General features: G+C 42.8%; 1 protein-coding gene across 1 annotated transcript in view; it reads right to left on the minus strand.

The window, feature by feature from the left end:
* Positions 1-7,890: 7,890 nt before the first annotated feature.
* The window catches only part of MINPP1 (multiple inositol-polyphosphate phosphatase 1), a 52,358-nt gene continuing 42,667 nt past the window's right edge, over positions 7,891-17,581 (minus strand). Inside the window, exon 6 of the mRNA XM_066600770.1 lies at positions 7,891-13,386. Within this exon, the coding sequence (XP_066456867.1) occupies positions 12,993-13,386 (394 nt within the window). The 3' untranslated portion in view covers positions 7,891-12,992. The remainder of the gene's footprint in view (positions 13,387-17,581) is intronic.

A 17,581-nucleotide genomic window follows, 5' to 3' on the forward strand; every position in this document is an offset into this window, starting at 1 on the left:
ACTATGGGCAACATGACTATGCATAGTGTCTGCATGCAAGTGGTAAGCGTATTTTCACATGGCTAATAGCGATTTTGCTGTGAGAAAATCGTGGCAAAATCGCGTCTTTGTTCCTGCAATTTCTGAGCGTCAGCAATGCTTTTTTTTTAGAATAATCTTGCATTGCATTGCTGCGGCCAGTGATAAAATTTGCAATAAAAAAATTGCGCAAAGTCAATAGGGCTTTCTATCGTTAAAATCTCAATGCATCACAACATGCATTTGTTGCGTTGCGATGCAATAAAAAGGAGGCTCCATAGGGAAATTTTAAAAATCGCACATCGTAGAAAGATTTTTTAGTTCTCTCAACATTTTATCAGTGAAAACATCGCTAATGGGAAGGAAACCATTGAAAATCATTGGTTTCATAATCTGCTATTTTAGTGACTATCGCATCAGGTGAAAATCGTGCGATTTTCTCACCCGTGTGAAACCACCCTTTTTCTGAAATGCAGCGGTGTTTCACAATAAATACAGAAGTTTGCCTGTTTGACTCAGGAACGGAGCTCTCAAGTCATAGAGGTGGACCGCTCTGTGCTCTCGCCGCCCGCAGCATGTAGGGGGACAGCTCCTCTCAATGCTTGTATATAACGGAGAGATGTCAGTCAACATGATGTAGGCAAGCAGAACCTGTCCTGGCCCACCTCTTTGCTGCGAGAGCTCCATTCCCAAGTCAAACAGGCAAATGTCAATGTATTTATTCTGAAACGTATACAGAAACCCCTATTATATTATTTAAAGGGGTTGTCCGGTTACCAACTAACTTTTTAAATTTAAAAAATTGGCCGACCTCCATTGAAGAGTAAAGTTGGACATTTGCAGTTAGATAAAACTAACTTTCTGCACTGTGTTGTAAGTTCTACATTCTATGTGCTTAGTGTTACTCTACGATACATGATACTACAGTAGACTTTTTGTCCATTGCTATGGGATTTGAATGGGAACTGTAGGCATTCCTTATTCCCTGTATTAACAGTTCCATGTGTGTTCTGCAGCGTCTTTATATACCATACCATTACATACAGACTCTCTGTTATAGTCCGCCTATGCATTGCTCCAGAAGTTTTGCTTCCTGGAAGAAATAGGTCATTGAAGAAGTGCAGTGACCCTTGTGGGCTCCTTCATTAACAGCAGTCAATAAAAATGAAATACCGTACCTTGTTAACGGTAACTTGTCAGTTTCTCCACAAGTATCCAAGATGCAGGTAATTACTCAACTCACATTCTCATGGAGAATAGCACGTTTATCCATCAAGAAAAGACTCAAAATTTCAGGAAAAAAATAAATTAAAAAAAATGTTGAAAATGGTTTAGGAAAAATAGTAGCTTATTCACGACAGATACAATCATGATGCTCGTCGCATATAGCATCAACTTGAATGTAGACTTTTTTTTTTTTTACTTATATCCCATCATTTTCCTTTGCGGATGTCAAACACTTGTCAACTGAAAGGCTCACCAATCGTACCAAAAACTCCCGTCTACAAATAATACGGAGTTGCCATAGCAACACATCCAATTGCTTTTACAATTTCATGGTAATTTGGCATTTCACCATGGTAACCGTATAAAACATTTCATAAGTCATGTCTCCCTGACCTGTAAATCCGGTATTATGTGAACTGTTGTCCAACGGAGCATAAATATTTTATTTTCATATTCCTTTAGACAGTAGACTTGGATAAGACAGAACCGTATTATACGGCTGCACTGTGTTCCATTTAATTAATTAGTGTCCTTCAATCCATGTTATATTCATGGAGGACGGTGTATTCTAATACAGCTGACCAAGTCCTCATTCCAACAGGTTACCATATGGCTGCATACCAAAGCCTTCTAAACAAAAAGGTACCAGCTAGAGATGAGTAAACCTGCTCGTTAAGGATAATTACTCGATCGAGCATCGCTTTTTTCGAGTAACTGCCTACTCGGATAAAAAGATTCAGGGGGCGGTGGGGTGGAGCGGGTGGTAGCAGGGGAGGAACAGGGGGGAGCTCTCTCTGTACCCCCCCCCCCCCCACACTCCACCCTGCAACCCCCCACTCACCTCCGGTGCCCCCCGAATCTTTTCGCCCAATTAGGCAGTTATTCGAAAAAAGCGATGTTCGATCGAGTAATTGCTCTAAATGAGCACATTCGCTCATCTCTAGTACCAGCACATTCCCATGTGAAGTGGACGTCAAACAGCTGCATATGGTCATAAATATTGACTCCACGTTGTCTGAATACAAACCTAATTACACCTCTTCCTAGACCAGGATGTAATCTTAAATGTCCATCATGTTGAGTTCACCCTTGTGTTCAAGTCAATAGAATTTCCTAACAGACGGCTGAGCTAAAGACATTTTTTTAATGGAGGACTGAGCCTGCACAGTATTGATAGTGTTGCAGACCATGAGACCAATAGAGGATATGGGGCTGTAGAAGTAACCTAGAGTAGTTACAGCTAATTTACTCATGATGTAGAATTGCTTCTATATAGTTTTTTTTTCATTCTTTATATATATTCTTTCATTTTTTGTAAGCATGTAGTTTTTGACCGTTTTACTACATTAGAGTTATGTTTGTACAGATGACACCTACATGTCAAACATTGACAGGATTGATGTCTGCAGAGGACCAATGTATAGTTGAATTAGGACACCAGCATATTAGAAAGAACAATATAGGAGTGGGAACAGCATTCCTAACCAGCTTTGACTTGGCAGGTCCTGCCTAAAAGCGTGATCGCTCTGTCAGGGACTGCTCCACGTCTCGAACCTAAGGAACCAAGCTTGTTCCTGGTTGGAGGATAGGAAAGGATATATAGTAAATGTAAATGCTATCTATCCATATCTATATACATACACTCATCGTCCAAAAAAATCAAGCACCTAGAGGGAGTTGCTGAAACAGAATGAAACTTTGTATGTGGTTTTAACATTGATATAATTAAGTGATAACAATACCAGAGCAAAGGGATAATTTATTGTGTACAAGTGAACACTTGAACGGAGGCTCTAGTACCCTGTTGTACTGCCTCTAGCTTGGATACAAGATGTGATAAAGGCAGGCCTGGAGGCAATAGTACCCTGTTGTACCTCCTCTAGCTTGGATACCAGATGTGATATGGAAGGCATGGAGGCTCTAGTACCCCGTTAGGCTGCCTCTAGTTTGGATAAAAGATGTGATACAGGCAGGCAGGGAGGCTTTAGTACTCTGTTGTACTGCCTCTAGCTTGGATATAAGATGTGATACAAGCAGGCATGGAGGCTCTAGTACCCTGTTGTACCGCCTCTAGCTTGGATACCAGATGTGATACGGAAGGCATGGAGGCTCTAGTACCCCGTTAGGCTGCCTCTAGTTTGGATACTCAATGTTATATAGGCGGGCATGGAGGCCCTAGTACACCGTTGGGCAGCCTCTAGCTTGAATACAAGATGTTATACAGGCGGGCATGGAGACCTTAGTACTGTTGGGCTGCCTTTAGTTTGGATGCGAGATGTGATACGGACAGGTATGAAGTTCTGTATGGTGTCTAGTGACATATTGGTTCACATTTGCTGAACGGAGCCTCTAGATCAAATTTGGTGACCCAGATGGTCTCTTACACGTTCTATTGGCAATAAATCTGGCGACTGGACAGGTCACAGAAGTGTGACAACATTGTTTAGGCATGTGACACCCTTACCAAGTACAGCTGGGCATCATCCTGCTGGAAAATGCTTCTTGGAAGCTGCCATGAGAGGAACACATGTGGCTGCAGGATGTCCTGAACATATCGCTGAGCTGTCAGTGTCCCTTGTACCACTACTAGGGGTGACCGAATTGTATGTGATGGCCCACAGACCATCACACCAGCAGGTTGGGCAGTATGCCACTCCACAGCAAAGGCAGGATTGAGGCACTGACTCTTAGGTCTCCAGACATAAACAAAGCCATCGTCAGTGCCCAAACTAAACCTGGATTCATTGCTAAAAAACAACCTGGTTCCACTCCGTAGCGTCCAGTTTCATCATTCACGACACCATTGCAAACGGAGACGACCATGGGTGGGTGTCAAAGGCAGTACATGTAATGGGCACCGTGAGACCAAATGTCCTTCAGTCAAGCACATGGAAATGATTACGACAGACACAGGGGTCTGTAATGAAGACGCCACCTATCCCTGGAGGGCTGACAACAAAACAGTTGGAGCTGCTCGAGCTTGTTGGACAGTCAGGCGATCCTCTCTACTAGTGGTCTTTCGAGGGCATCCTGAGCCTGGTCACCTTGTGTGCATGCCCTCACACATTCAATGGTCCCAACACCTCCCAACAGTCTAGTCAGAACGGCTCAGGTGGGGGCAATTTGTTGATACCACCATCCAGCTTCTCACATTCCAATAATACAGCCCCCTCTCAAACTCTAAACTGGGTGAAATCTCTTCTCTGCGTCATAGAGGTGTCTAGTGCTCAACAAGCTCTACACAAGCGGAAAAAGAGGTTACTACACACAAGGAGCCTCTAAGAGCCTTTTTATAGGCCAAGGGGGAAATCAGTATTAGGACCTCAGGTGGTAAGACAGTTTATCTAATCACACCACAACTGTAATCATTTACATATCTGCCTGAGATGTAAGTGTATGCTGAGTTTTCAGCAAAACGCCAACTTCTTCTAGAGCCTGGATTTCTTTTGACAAAAAGTGTATGCATACAGTGGTCTAACTATAGGGGATGCGGTTGCATCCGGGCCCAGGAGCCTTAGGGGGCCCATAAGGCCTCTCTTCTCCATATAGGGAGCCCAGTACTATGATTAAAGCATTATATTTGGGGGCCCTGTTACAGGTTTTGCAGTGGGGCCCAAAAGCTTTAAGTTATGCCTCTGCGTATAAGTACCAGTTAAAGGGATGGATGGGGGTGAAAAGGGGGGCGAACTGAACTTTTGCACCCGGGCCCCTGAGCCTGTAGTTATACTCCTGTATACACACACACACACACACACACACACACACACATACACACACACAAGCACATATATACACACACATATACATACATTAAATCTGTAATAATGCCCAAAACAAGAATTGCACAATACAAATTGAATTTACAAGTTTCCTTAGGCCAGGCTAGATGAGAATGAAAGGGCTGACCTCTTCACCATTAGTGTTATTCCAATTTGAACAATTAAGGTTATTCTTTGTATAATCAAAAGTTATGTAATTTTCCATTCTACTTTCTGTATCACCTCTTCACTCCTTTCAAGATCTCTAACTGCAGTCATGCAAATCTTCATGGCTTACATCCAGTGGCTAAAACATCTATCCTGGTGAGGTGTTGGACACGTAGATTCGCAGTTTGTAACAAGACACAGCTCTGATAAATGTATTAAAACGATATTTGTGTGACCATCACATGACAGATTTGTATCTGAGTTAATAAGGAATAATGAAGCTTGCCATTTAATGCCTACAGGCAAACAACTTGCAAACCTTGAGAAATGTATATAGAAAAGTATATAAAAAATGCACAAATTTTCATTATACAGTGAATAACCTTTGTTTGAGGAAAGCAGACTACTTCTCAACAGATGGGGGCAGTAGTACAGTCCTGGAGTAAGCATCCGTCCATTGCCCTTCAGCTCACACCTTGGAGGCCAACTATATTGAGGACAGCTCCATTGACATGTCAGAAGATATCCGGAGTAGAGGTACATTTTACTTTTTCTATAACTCAAGATTGGTCACAGTAGGGGGTCACTCCTTTGACTGCAGTAATGGAGCTACACTATTCTAATAAGAGTATCTGGACACCCCTATCAGTAGAATGATCATGTCTTAGCATGTTATGTGTACTAAAGCATTCTACTTAAGATGTAGATCCATGGAGGTGTTAGCTATAGATTATGACTGGAACTGCACACTATTGGATATGTGGTTTATGCCGCTGCACACACGTCATCCATCACGAAGCACAACGCATTGGTTTGTCTACAATGGTGCATGGAGCATTGTCATTGGACAGTTTAAGAATGGAAGAACATTCTATAGAGTGATGAATCGCACTACTCTACCTTTAAATCAGATGGACATACCTCAGTGTGTGGAAGGTGTCTAGGGAACACCTTTTGCTTGAGTAGGTTAAATATGGAGGAGGTTTCATTATGGTCTGGGGATGTTTAATGTGGCTTGGTCTTGGTCCATTGATTGTAGTGGCAAAAACTATGAACACGGAGGTGTACCCTGACATTCTAGACAATAATGTGGTGCTGACAAGGTGGCAATACCCTGAGAATGGTTAGCAATATACCCAATAAGACAATGCCAAAAGCACAGGCAACAGTTATTGAAAATAAAAGAGATAAAATAATAGAAGTAGCAGTTCTTACGAAGTAGATTTGATTGTCATGATTGGAGGAAGAACACAGACCTGTACGGACAGTCCTGTATAGCAGATACAGCTCTTCAGGTTTGACAATTTGAAGAGCGTGCCCCTACAGCCTTAAAGGCTCTTTGAGCTGCACCTCTTACCTTTTCCCCAGAACATCAGGGTGAGGCGGAAAATGTAAATGCAGAAATCTTCCACATGAAAACACAATTCAATATCTCAGCCATATTTTTCCAGGAGGAGCTCTAGGAGGGAAACTATGGCCGCCATATTTTGTAACATTAATTTATCTACACTAATTATTAACAAACATCATATATGGAAGATTATCAGCTTAGCAGGTATGCGATTGCACATGTTCTTGAAACTGGGAGCAGGAGTGAATGCATCTGGTTTTGGGTTACCTCCTGAATCTGAAAATATGACTAGTTTGGGGCTAAACCTCTCGGATGAATCATAATTCCAGGTTATCTGATTCCAGCTGTTGAATGTCAGAGACGCTCAGTCTTGTGTCTCTGTATTGCGTGAGTAGTGTGTGTGCTAGTGCGGGGAGAATAATGGTAACTTCTGTGTTGGTGCAGGATGCCTTTTGCCAACAAAATGAGTTACCAACAATCACAAAGAGAAGAATGGAATCAAAAGCCCCCCTATTCAGCTGTGAATTAAGAAGCCAATAAATCTTGGCTTTTGCAGGATACACGCAGAACACCTAGCGTGACATTATTGATGTGTTTCATAATCTGCATTTTCCCATAGCAGGCAATGGCCAATAACAGGGAGTAAATAGATGACACACTATAGCACATAACACAAATTGATCTCTTGAGATCATAATCCATAACATACACTATTCATCTTCATTGTGAGAACTTGCCAGACATTTGCAGGATGCATGGAGGGAAATACCAGCTGAAGTGTATCAGATTTAGAAGAAATCATGCTACGGAGAGTAGCCATTGTCACTACAACCAAAGGAGCCCCACTACGTATTAACATCCGTAAATAAATACTACTTTTGATTGTTGTTCAGGTGTCCAATTACTTTTGGTAGGATCGTGTATACAATGCAGCTCCTGCTCAAATGCTCTTTTTTATCCTACAGTTAATTTTCTCATAACAGAATCCTTGTGATTATATAAACTTTTTGTGATTATACAAGGCCTTCTTCTGTTCCATTTTTTTTTCTATTATGTTATCTAGGCATCTGACCTTGGAAAAAGCCTTAGGGTGCTTTTCTTTAGGGTGCTTTCTGCTGTGCTTCTCCGTTCGGGGGGTGGAAAGGGGAATCCTCACGGCAGAACATCGCCGGGCAGACCCCATTGACTATAATAAGGTCTACCTGCTTTCTGCCCAGCTCACCAGGTTTGGGACAGAGGAAAAAGTGCTGCATGCAGTGCTTTTTCTTCGGGTATTTGCAGCCGGATCTGTGACGCATCCTCCCTTATGCGATTCCTTGTCACTATTCCTCAATATTTTTCATTTCTTGGTAATTAGAAGCAAGAGACTAAATATTTATTATATTTATTGAAAAATTACACATGAAGAAATAGGTGCACACAAATAAAGAGTCCAAGTTCACGCACTTCAATACGTTATTTTCATATAGTCAGTTTTGTATAAAACATCGACCCAGGTTTCTGATGGGTCTAGTAAGACTGTAGCTCATAAATAGCACCTGATACAGAGGAATAAGTGCGGCGTTAACCCAGAGCAACCAATCACACGTGAATGTTCAGGCAGCAACCATAAATTGCGTTCTTAGTGCTGCAACCCGTTTATGTTCTCCGAATTAGGGGAAAAAACCTGCGCTAAATCAAAAGGAAAAACTCTCCTCCTAACCCTATCACTCGAAGCCTGCGCCCTAAAATTTAACCAAGAGCGTATTCACATGAACGCATTTGCGCACGTAAAATTTCTGCACGCAATATGCAGCGAACAGAACCCACTGATTTCAATGGGTTTGTTCAAACGAGCGTGTTTCATTTGGCCAAAAAACTACACAGCATGTTCTATTTTTGTGTGTATTGTGCACAAATATAGCACACATTAAACTAATTCAACTTTATAGCCCATTGAAATCAATTGGGGCATGATTGCTTTTTTTTTTTGCCCATGCAAATACGCAGGCAAAAAGTACAATAAAGGCTTCTTCACACTGGCGTTGCGAGATTGAGTGAAAACGCATGATTGTGAAACCAGTGATTTTCAATGGTTTCATTCTCATTTTCAATGGTTTCACTCCTGCGATGCTGCGTGAAAAATGAAAAAAAATCACAGCACCTCCTATCTTTTTGCGATATCATCCATTGCTGGCAATGGGGCCGGAGGCAGCAGCGCCGGCACCATTAGAAACAATGGGAGAACATCGCGATCTCCTGCTGCGGCTCTGACAGCTGCAGTGGGCATGAACGGAACCTTCACAGGGATGCGAGGCTGTCTCCTTCTGAAAATGCCCCACAACCAGGGGTGTTCAGAAGGACTGCGAGGGCGATATTGGGACGGAAATCACAGCCTGATATCACCCCCGCCAGTGTGCAGGAGCCCTAAAACATGCACAGATGTGTGCAAAAACGTAACGCCCATATCTGAAAGCAGCCTAAGGGCTCCTTTACACTGGCGATCGTGATATCGCCACGACAAAATTGCAGTTATTTTCAGGCGATTCTTGAGCATCAGCGATGCTTTGTCGCACATCGCTTCGCTGCCGCCCGCAATTTTCCAGTGTGAAAGTCAATAGGAGTTTCTAATGTTAAAAAACGCATTGCAGAAAAATCACAAGTTCTTGCATTGCGATAAGGAGGCTCAAAAGGGAAACATGGGCTAGAAAAAAAAATTAAAAATTGCAAAACGCAGAAAAATAGGACTTGCCATGATTTTTTTTGTATGCCACATCTCAGGACAGTTCACATCCTCATGTTTTACACTGTCTTCAATGCAAAACATAGCCGATACCCCAAAACATCATTTATGCAAACTGTGCCCCATCTATACAAGGCACACTCTCGCTGCCATATGTTAACACTGACTCTGTTAGGCTGGTTTCACATCAGCGTCGGAATCTCCGCCCGTAGGTTGTGTCTCAGATCCAGCTGAGAATACCGGAAGAAAAAGTGCTGAATGCGGGCTTTTACTTCCGTCCAAAAGCCGGGCAGCTGAGCAGAAAGCGGGTGGACCCCACTGACTATAATGGGGATGCCCTTTTCCTGCTCCCTGAACAAAGCAGGAAAGTGGAATCCCCGATGCAGATGTGAGACCACTCTTATATCTGTATGTTTCTTACATAAATAGCCGCAGACCCCATTAGTTGGAAAACGACCACCAAGAATCTGGTCCCATCATACATCTGGTAAGTCCTTATATTTAAACTTTTCCAGCAACACCACAAGTTCAGCAAACTTCATAGTGTGAAAGAACAGATCAACAGCAATTGAGTTTTGCGCGCCAAGCCTTTGATCACAGTAAGAGGATTTGTGCCTTCCAGCAGGACAATACTGTGTGCTTACAGACTGTAGGATTTGGTCCAACAGCTTCAATTGTTCTGGAAAGTTACACTGACACAAACACATTTATTAGTGTGAAATATGAATATGTCGCAGGTAGTTGCTCGCTAACTGCAGGCTGAGCTGGATTACCCCACAGCGTTCTACATTCTAGTATAGCACAAAACCCCACTGTTGTATTCCTCATTTTCTTAATTTGGGGATTTCCAATTACATGCAATTAAAGCTTGTTCACAAATATCAAATATACTCTGGCTTCCCAGTTCCAACTCTGCTTGCTCTCAGTGAACTGAAGTCCTTTTTATTCTCCTTCTAGCCTTTCACACTTCAAGAAATCACATAGCACTACAAGTAAGGCAGCGGCGATGAACCAGGACCAATTTATAATAGGCCAAGAACCGGATATTATCCTGCAGGCAAAAAAAGGCCTCCAGCATTCAATCATGTCGGCTGATCAGGGTTTTAAAGTTTGCAACAAGCAACTGTTGCCCGTCCAGAAAGAGATTGGATTTATGCACATACGGCCACTTAGTTTTGCGCTTTGTGCAAGGACATTCTGTTTTCTACAAGGTTTTTTCTTAAGTTATGTCCCTGATCTGTCAGTTGTGTCCGGCAAGTTGATGGTTCCATTGTTCATATGAATGATCCAATGCAGAACTGGAATGGCCAGGTAAAAGGCGTTTTTCCATAATGGAAAGCGACCCCCTAGGCCTGGACAAATAAAGATGGCCGCACCGCATCTCTGACTTCCCGATGCACACTGTGTATTAGTAGTATGTTCATATATTGCAGAGTTTGGATCTGCACCAGAAACCTCGTCAAAGTCCGCACTGTTTGGTGCATATTTTGATGCAGTTTTTTTGGTGCGGGTGCACTGCAGATTTCACGCTTTCCAATTGAAGGGGTGCATTCTGCTGTGGATCCACACCAAACTCCACTCCAATGGAAATGGATGTAGATTTTAAAGCTGATTTTCTGCTGCAGGAAATCCATACCAATTCCGCTTCATCTGAACGTCCCCCAAGACACTACATGCTGGTCTGACTAGTCAGCACTGCTCATACAGACAGCACTAGTCAATCAAAGCAGGTATATGGTCTTAGACTAACGGTGCATACTAATGCACAGTGTGCATCATCGTCAGACAAGCTGGTGCAGTCATCTTTGTTTCTCCAGGCCCGGAGGGTTGCTCTAAAAAAATTGCTTCATGACCACTCTGTCCATAAATCGATCCGCAGCAGCATATACAAATGCCAAACAGAGGTAGAAAAAAAACTCCTTTATTCCTCCATAGATATGTACAGCAGCGACGTTTCAATCACGCCATGTGATTTTTCTCAAGATAACGGTTCGGGCTCCCCACACTGCAGCTGTTGCATCATTGTGCTTGTTTGGTCCCACCCGGATGAGGGTTCTATTGAGTGCTGCTGGTGACTGCATTTGCTTTATGACCACTCTGTCCTACACAGTTGCTGCGGACCATTTACTGGCCACAGAAGTGACCCTCTACAGATAGTCCTATCCTGAGGATAGGTCATCAATAATAAAGTCCTGAAGAACCCCTTTAATAGGCATCCAAACATGATAGCCCTGGGAGCCTTCACTGGTAAACCATTGACCCTCCCATGATTGTGCTGTGCAGGGGTTTATGGAGTGCCAGAGGGGCCCCCCCTCCGGCTAGCTACTCAGATGCTGCAGCCAGCATTGACTGCAGCATTTAAGCAGTTAAATGGTCACAAATGGAGCTAGATCCAATATATGAGCTTGACTCCCAAGCCTGCTTCATATTTCCCCTTGCGACCCATAACAGATATATCTGTCGTAGGGACTTAAGAGGTTAAAGCTCTTTGCCCTGATGAAAAAAAAAAGAAAATTGGGCCTATTACATGTAATAAATACTGTACATTTACATTTTTATCAGTGGGATCATTCAATATTGTTAAAGACATTACTTTTTTGATTAGTATGTTTGGTCATAGCACCTCCGCAATGATACACTGCAGCACTTCTGCAGTAGGGACCCCAACTATGACTCCACTAACTGCATCCTTCAACTACACCAGTGCTTGAAAATACCTTTTGATTGTCAGTTGTACTTTGGAATTGAATAAACTGGTACTAATTAGAGATGAGTGAATATACTCGTTTCGAGTAATTACTTGATCGAGCACCGCGATTTTCGAGTACTTCCGTACTCGGGTGAAAAGATTCGGGGGGCGCTGGGGGGCGGGCGGAGGCATGGCGGAGCGGGGGTAGCAGCGGGGAACAGGGGGGAGCCCTCTCTCTCTCCCTCTCCCCCCCACTCCCCGCTGCAACCCCCCCACTCCCCCACGGCGCTCCCCGAATCTTTTCGCCCGAGTACGGAAGTACTTGAAAATCGCGGCGCTCGGGCGAAAAAGGGGCGTGGCCGAGTAGGTTCGCTCATCTCTAGTACTAATGTGTCAGTATAATCACCTCAACTGTTCAGAGCAATATGCAATGTGCATGGAGCAAACTCACAAGTACTTCAATCTTAAAATCATCTCCTGAAAGTTTGTAAACTTTTACCTACTGGAAAACCTGTCGTACAGATCCCTAAATTCCCTCTTGGCTATTTCTACCCGCACCCATGGCTCTTATCTAACTGCAAGTATGTAGACAAAAATTCTTGATACACTAGCTAATCTCATAACTAAAATGTAAAAACTGCCAAGAAGAGACTTAAAGGGCCACTCCGGTGAAATGAAACTTCTTGAAGTTCTTCCTTCTCCTTAGGTGGGTCATGCAATCTGATTCTGACCACTTGAGACTTACTTGGGTTCTTCAGTCAGCATATATCCTGTGTGATATAATATTAACTCTACAACATAAGATCCTTATATGGTGGGGACACAGAAACTGCTATCACAGTTACTGATGATGATTAGAGGCTTCTGTTACACAGTTATAATGAAGGAGATCACAGCTCAGGTGAATATAGGATACATAAGATAATGGAAGTCCTTCCAGGAGGAAGAAAGGGTACTGGCTCTAGCTGATCATGTGGTGCTGTACTGATGCAACATGAGAGTGTTAGATCATCTTCGACCAGCAGCTAAGAAGACCCTCTTTACCTAATCTTGGCCATCTCATAGCTCTTCCTCATGAGCTACTTTTGTCAGTTGACATTCATCTTTTACATGGCAGCTGTTTAGAAGGTGGCTGTACTGCTTCCTCAAGTCCTCAAAAAGGCAGACAGATTCTTGAGAATGGGGGAAAGGAAGAAGATTTTCATTAAGCAGCATCTGAACTTGGTACTCTTCTTCAGAACTTCGTGCCAAATCACAGTGGTACAAGACAAACACCAGGTTGGAGGCATACGGCACAATTCTGCCACTGCGAAACTTCTGCTCCATGTGTGTCGAGAAGTTGTCAGCCATCAGAGGCTTCTCATCCTTAAACAGTCCCATCAGAGCCAATAATGGCAATAGGGTCTCCGCATGTCCAAACTGCATAACCACCGGGGTGGAGATTTGCTGGGACCTGCAAGCCACAAAATTAGGAATACTTAATTTTATTATTCATTTTCAGTCATGCAATTCTTTTTTATGTAAAGCTCATCCTAAAAAGAATACCTGCACTTCCACTGCCGACCCCATATAGCGCTATATGGGGCTGTCTTCGTCTGCTGGAAGAAGCCAAAACGGCCAATAAAGCAGGAGTGCGCCGAAGTAAAAGCACAGGTACTCTTTAAGAATGAAGGACAGCATGGTAAGGGAACAGGTCTGTACTCATATTAGTCAAAACGGACCCAAAAAAAAAAATTATGCCGTTTGGCAAATAGGGGCAATCAAAGAAGAAAATCGGCCACATTTTTTGATTCTGGTGTGCTCATGAGGAGAGCAGACCTGTCCCCAAACTATGCTGCTCTTACATCGTGTTCTGCAACAGGTAGAACCTGATTAGTGATTATCAGTGCATGTTAAAACCTTTTGTTCAATGTGACTCCCTTCCTGACACTGATTGTCACCAATTCACCTATTGTCACCGGGACAATACTCGCAGAGACGAATTTATTGAGCGTGTAATGTGTAATTGGAAGCTTTTCTCAGGCATCACACTTAAGTCTGATGATGAAGTAGAGAACCAGCCTGGATCATGCCATATTGCACACTGTAGGAAAGAACGTAGGGGAGAGTCAGTGGTCATGCAAGAGTGGCGGAGGGCAATGGGGAGAGTGCGGAAGTGTGATCTGTCATCCTTGCTGCCCTTTTACCGTTATGTGAATACAAAAAAAGAAGCTTATTCTCTTCCACGAAGGACGTTATTTTTTAGCCAAGATCACTTTAGATATAGCCGAGCCGTGCATGCGTTCTCCCATTGATTTGTATAGGAAAGCATGCACTGTGAAGAGTTGGATTTGCAGTGCCGGCGCAATTTTCAGAGCAGGATACCGCTAGATTGTGGGAGTAAAGAATACATCACCCGGCTCCCTGCCACGTCCCCCAATAGCACCACAACTTAGTTTATGGCGCTGTGGGGACATGACAAGTTCCCTTTAAGCTACCCTCTTAAGTACTGTTTTTGTGGCTTTACTGGGAATGTGTATATAGGGTTTTTAATGCCTAGATTTTAACTCCTTCGTACCAATCTATAGACCTTCATTATTTAGGGGCCACTATCAATAGGATTCGGCCTAAGAGCCCATTCACACAGGTGTATTTTCTGACTAAATACAGGAAGCACACAGACGCATTACATTACATTGGTATATTCAGGATTGCGGTTTTTTTATGCGGACCGATGTTGGTCATAAAGAAAACGTAGCATGTGCTATTTTCGGTCAAGCACCAAAATTGTCCATTCAAATCTATAGTTCCGTAAAAGAATGCAGTGAATATGCATCAGCATCCGTGTTCACTGCGTTTTTTTTTTCCTCGCACCCTGCTTTCAGAAAGTTGTGACATAACGAATATAACAGTGTGCAAACAGCAGCAAAAATGACATAACTATTCTATGGGTCAGTAGGATTACGATGATACCAAAATCATATATTTTTTTCTGTACTTTTTAAAAAATAAGCTGAATATGGAACAGAAAAAAGTTTCCCACCGCCATAACTTTTTTCTATTGACATAGTTGTGAGAGGGCTTGATTTTTTGTGGGACGTCCTGTGGTTTCTATTGGTATAATTGTATAGCACATACAACTTTTTGATCACCTTTTATTACATTTTTTTCTTGGAGACGAAGTGACCAAGAAAAAAGCGCCATTTTGACCTTATGTATTTTTTGTTTTGACGACGTTCACTATGCAGGATAAATAATGCGTTACTTTGATAGATCAGACTTTTACAGACGCAGGGATGCCAGATATGCTTTTTTAAAATTGTTTTGATTTTATTAATTACAAATGAGGGAAAAATGGGGGGGGGGGATTGTTACTCCCTTTTTTTTTTCTAATAATTGTTTAAAGTTTTTTTCTACTCATTTTCACATTCTTTTATAGTACCTATAAGGGGCGTGAACTTGTAATCGTTTGATCGCTCATGCAGTACACTGTAGTAATATAGCATTACATTATATCGCGATTTGACAGAAATTCTACCAAGCAACGCCACAGAATTGGCTTGATAGGCAAATCAGCCATGGCAGCACTAGGGGGCTTCAGAGGGCCTCAGATTGCCATGGCAATCGAATGGCACCTCGCAATTGCAATGTGGGCGAGCGGTTCAGGATGCCCAAACTTCGATCGAGGGATGTTAATGCCACTGTCAGAATTGACAGCGGCATTCAAAGGATTAACAGCCGCGATCAGACTTCATGCTGATCGTAGCTGTTGCCGATAGGTGTCAGCTCCCAATGCCCCTCCATACAAACCGCGAATGCACAGGATATAACTGTACATCCTGTGTTTTTAAGGGGTAATTGGGTATGACCATCTTTGCTTTAAATAGCTAAAATGGGAAAGTTTCTATAGTTACCACCACCTGCCCACAGAAACAGCCCATTGAGGTTTGCATAGCTCTCACTGAAGGGAATGGGAGCTATGGAAACAGCATACCACAACGCACTACATTGTTTCTGAACTTCGAAAGTTGGGGATGAAATGGTTGTCTGTTTCCGACGGGTCGTCTGTGCAGAATAGTAGAAATATGGTAAAACGACCCCAGTAGAAAAAAAATTGAAAAGAGGAATGATGGCCTCTCTTTAGAGAGGAGTAGGCTAGAGATTCTTATGGAAGTTAAGGTCCCTATGTGTAGTAGGTGCAGGCAACCCAAAGTCCCATTATACCCATTTGGGTCAACGTTACTCCAGAAATAAAAAAATTAGGTATATGCGGTTATTCTACAGCCGTAAGAATAACATTACAGGGGTTGGTTATTTGACAAACGTCTATTTATTGAACCTGCATCTATACACTTTTCGAAATTCGTAGATGAGTCTCCAGCAAGTCCTGAGGAGGACATGTCTAAATGCTGACGGTATATACTTATGAGAGGCTTGGCATAGTTTAAATGTCTGCACGCATGTAAGTGGCAGAGTGTCAGACATCACCCATCTGATGGAGAAGGAACTAAGGTGTCAAACATCACCCATCTGACAAGGTAAGGACATCTGACATGGGAGTGTGTGGGAGAATGACAAAAACTGGCCTTACATCATACATCACTCCAAACATCAGTGTTCTGAGAGTGAAGGATGAGGAATGGATAATGACCAGCAACCTCTGGTAAGAGGGGCTCGTAGTTTTTCGGATAAAACTGAAAGGCAAGACGCACAGATTAGATATTAGAAAAAAACTTTCTGACGGTGAGGGTGATCAATGAGTGGAACATGTTACCACAGGAGGTGGTGAGTTCTCCACTGAGGGTACAGAAAAAGGAATGTTGAAAAATGTCAACTGTAAGTTTTTTATATTTGACATTGTTTTTAATATCCCCAAACCTCGGTGTTGTACTATTAACGGAACCCCACAAAATATAATAGTTTTCAGATACATAGCAGCATCGTTGTAGGGCTCCATATGTCAGTTGTGGAAGCTGGGGGAGGGCATCTTAATGAAACTGTTCCAAACTGTAGGCAGTCTTAATCTGGCCCTGTGATTAGTGGAGATACCTGCACTGTAATCACTATCACTGCGTAGAGACAGTATTTTAGTACATGATATGGTAACTATTATTTAGAGGTATATTTAAAGGTTGTCTTATAGAATATATATGATTTTTTTCAGGGGTTCTGATGTTGTATTCATGTTATGAGCTTGGTTTTGGTGTTGTATTTCTGTACTGAGCTTGGTTCTAGTATTGTATCTATGTACAGAAAATCCCCAACTTACGAACATGTTTCATTCCAGGAAGCTATTCCTATGTCCGAACAAATGCTTGTATGGAGGGATCCCGCTCCATACAACATCGGGTGCAGGCTGATTCTTGCAGCAGATACCCGCCAGCAACAGCTCCAATAAGCCGCGAAGATAAGTCACTGAGCTGTTAACCCTTCAAATACCGCTGTCAGAATTGACGGCGGCATTTAAAGTGTTAGCAGGTTCAATGAGCGGCGTGGCTTATCAGAGCTGTTGCGGGCAAGTGCAGGCTGTAAGAATTAGCCTGCACCCGACATTCAGGAGTCCCGTACGGCCTCCAGCGATAAGATCGCAGGATTCTGTGCTTTTGCCACAGCAGCCGGGAGCCTTCTGAAAGGCCCCAGGGCTGCCTATGCAGAGTGTCTATCAAGCA

This window comes from Eleutherodactylus coqui, chromosome 4 (genome assembly GCF_035609145.1).
Source record: "Eleutherodactylus coqui strain aEleCoq1 chromosome 4, aEleCoq1.hap1, whole genome shotgun sequence".
NCBI classification, from domain to species: domain Eukaryota; kingdom Metazoa; phylum Chordata; class Amphibia; order Anura; family Eleutherodactylidae; genus Eleutherodactylus; species Eleutherodactylus coqui.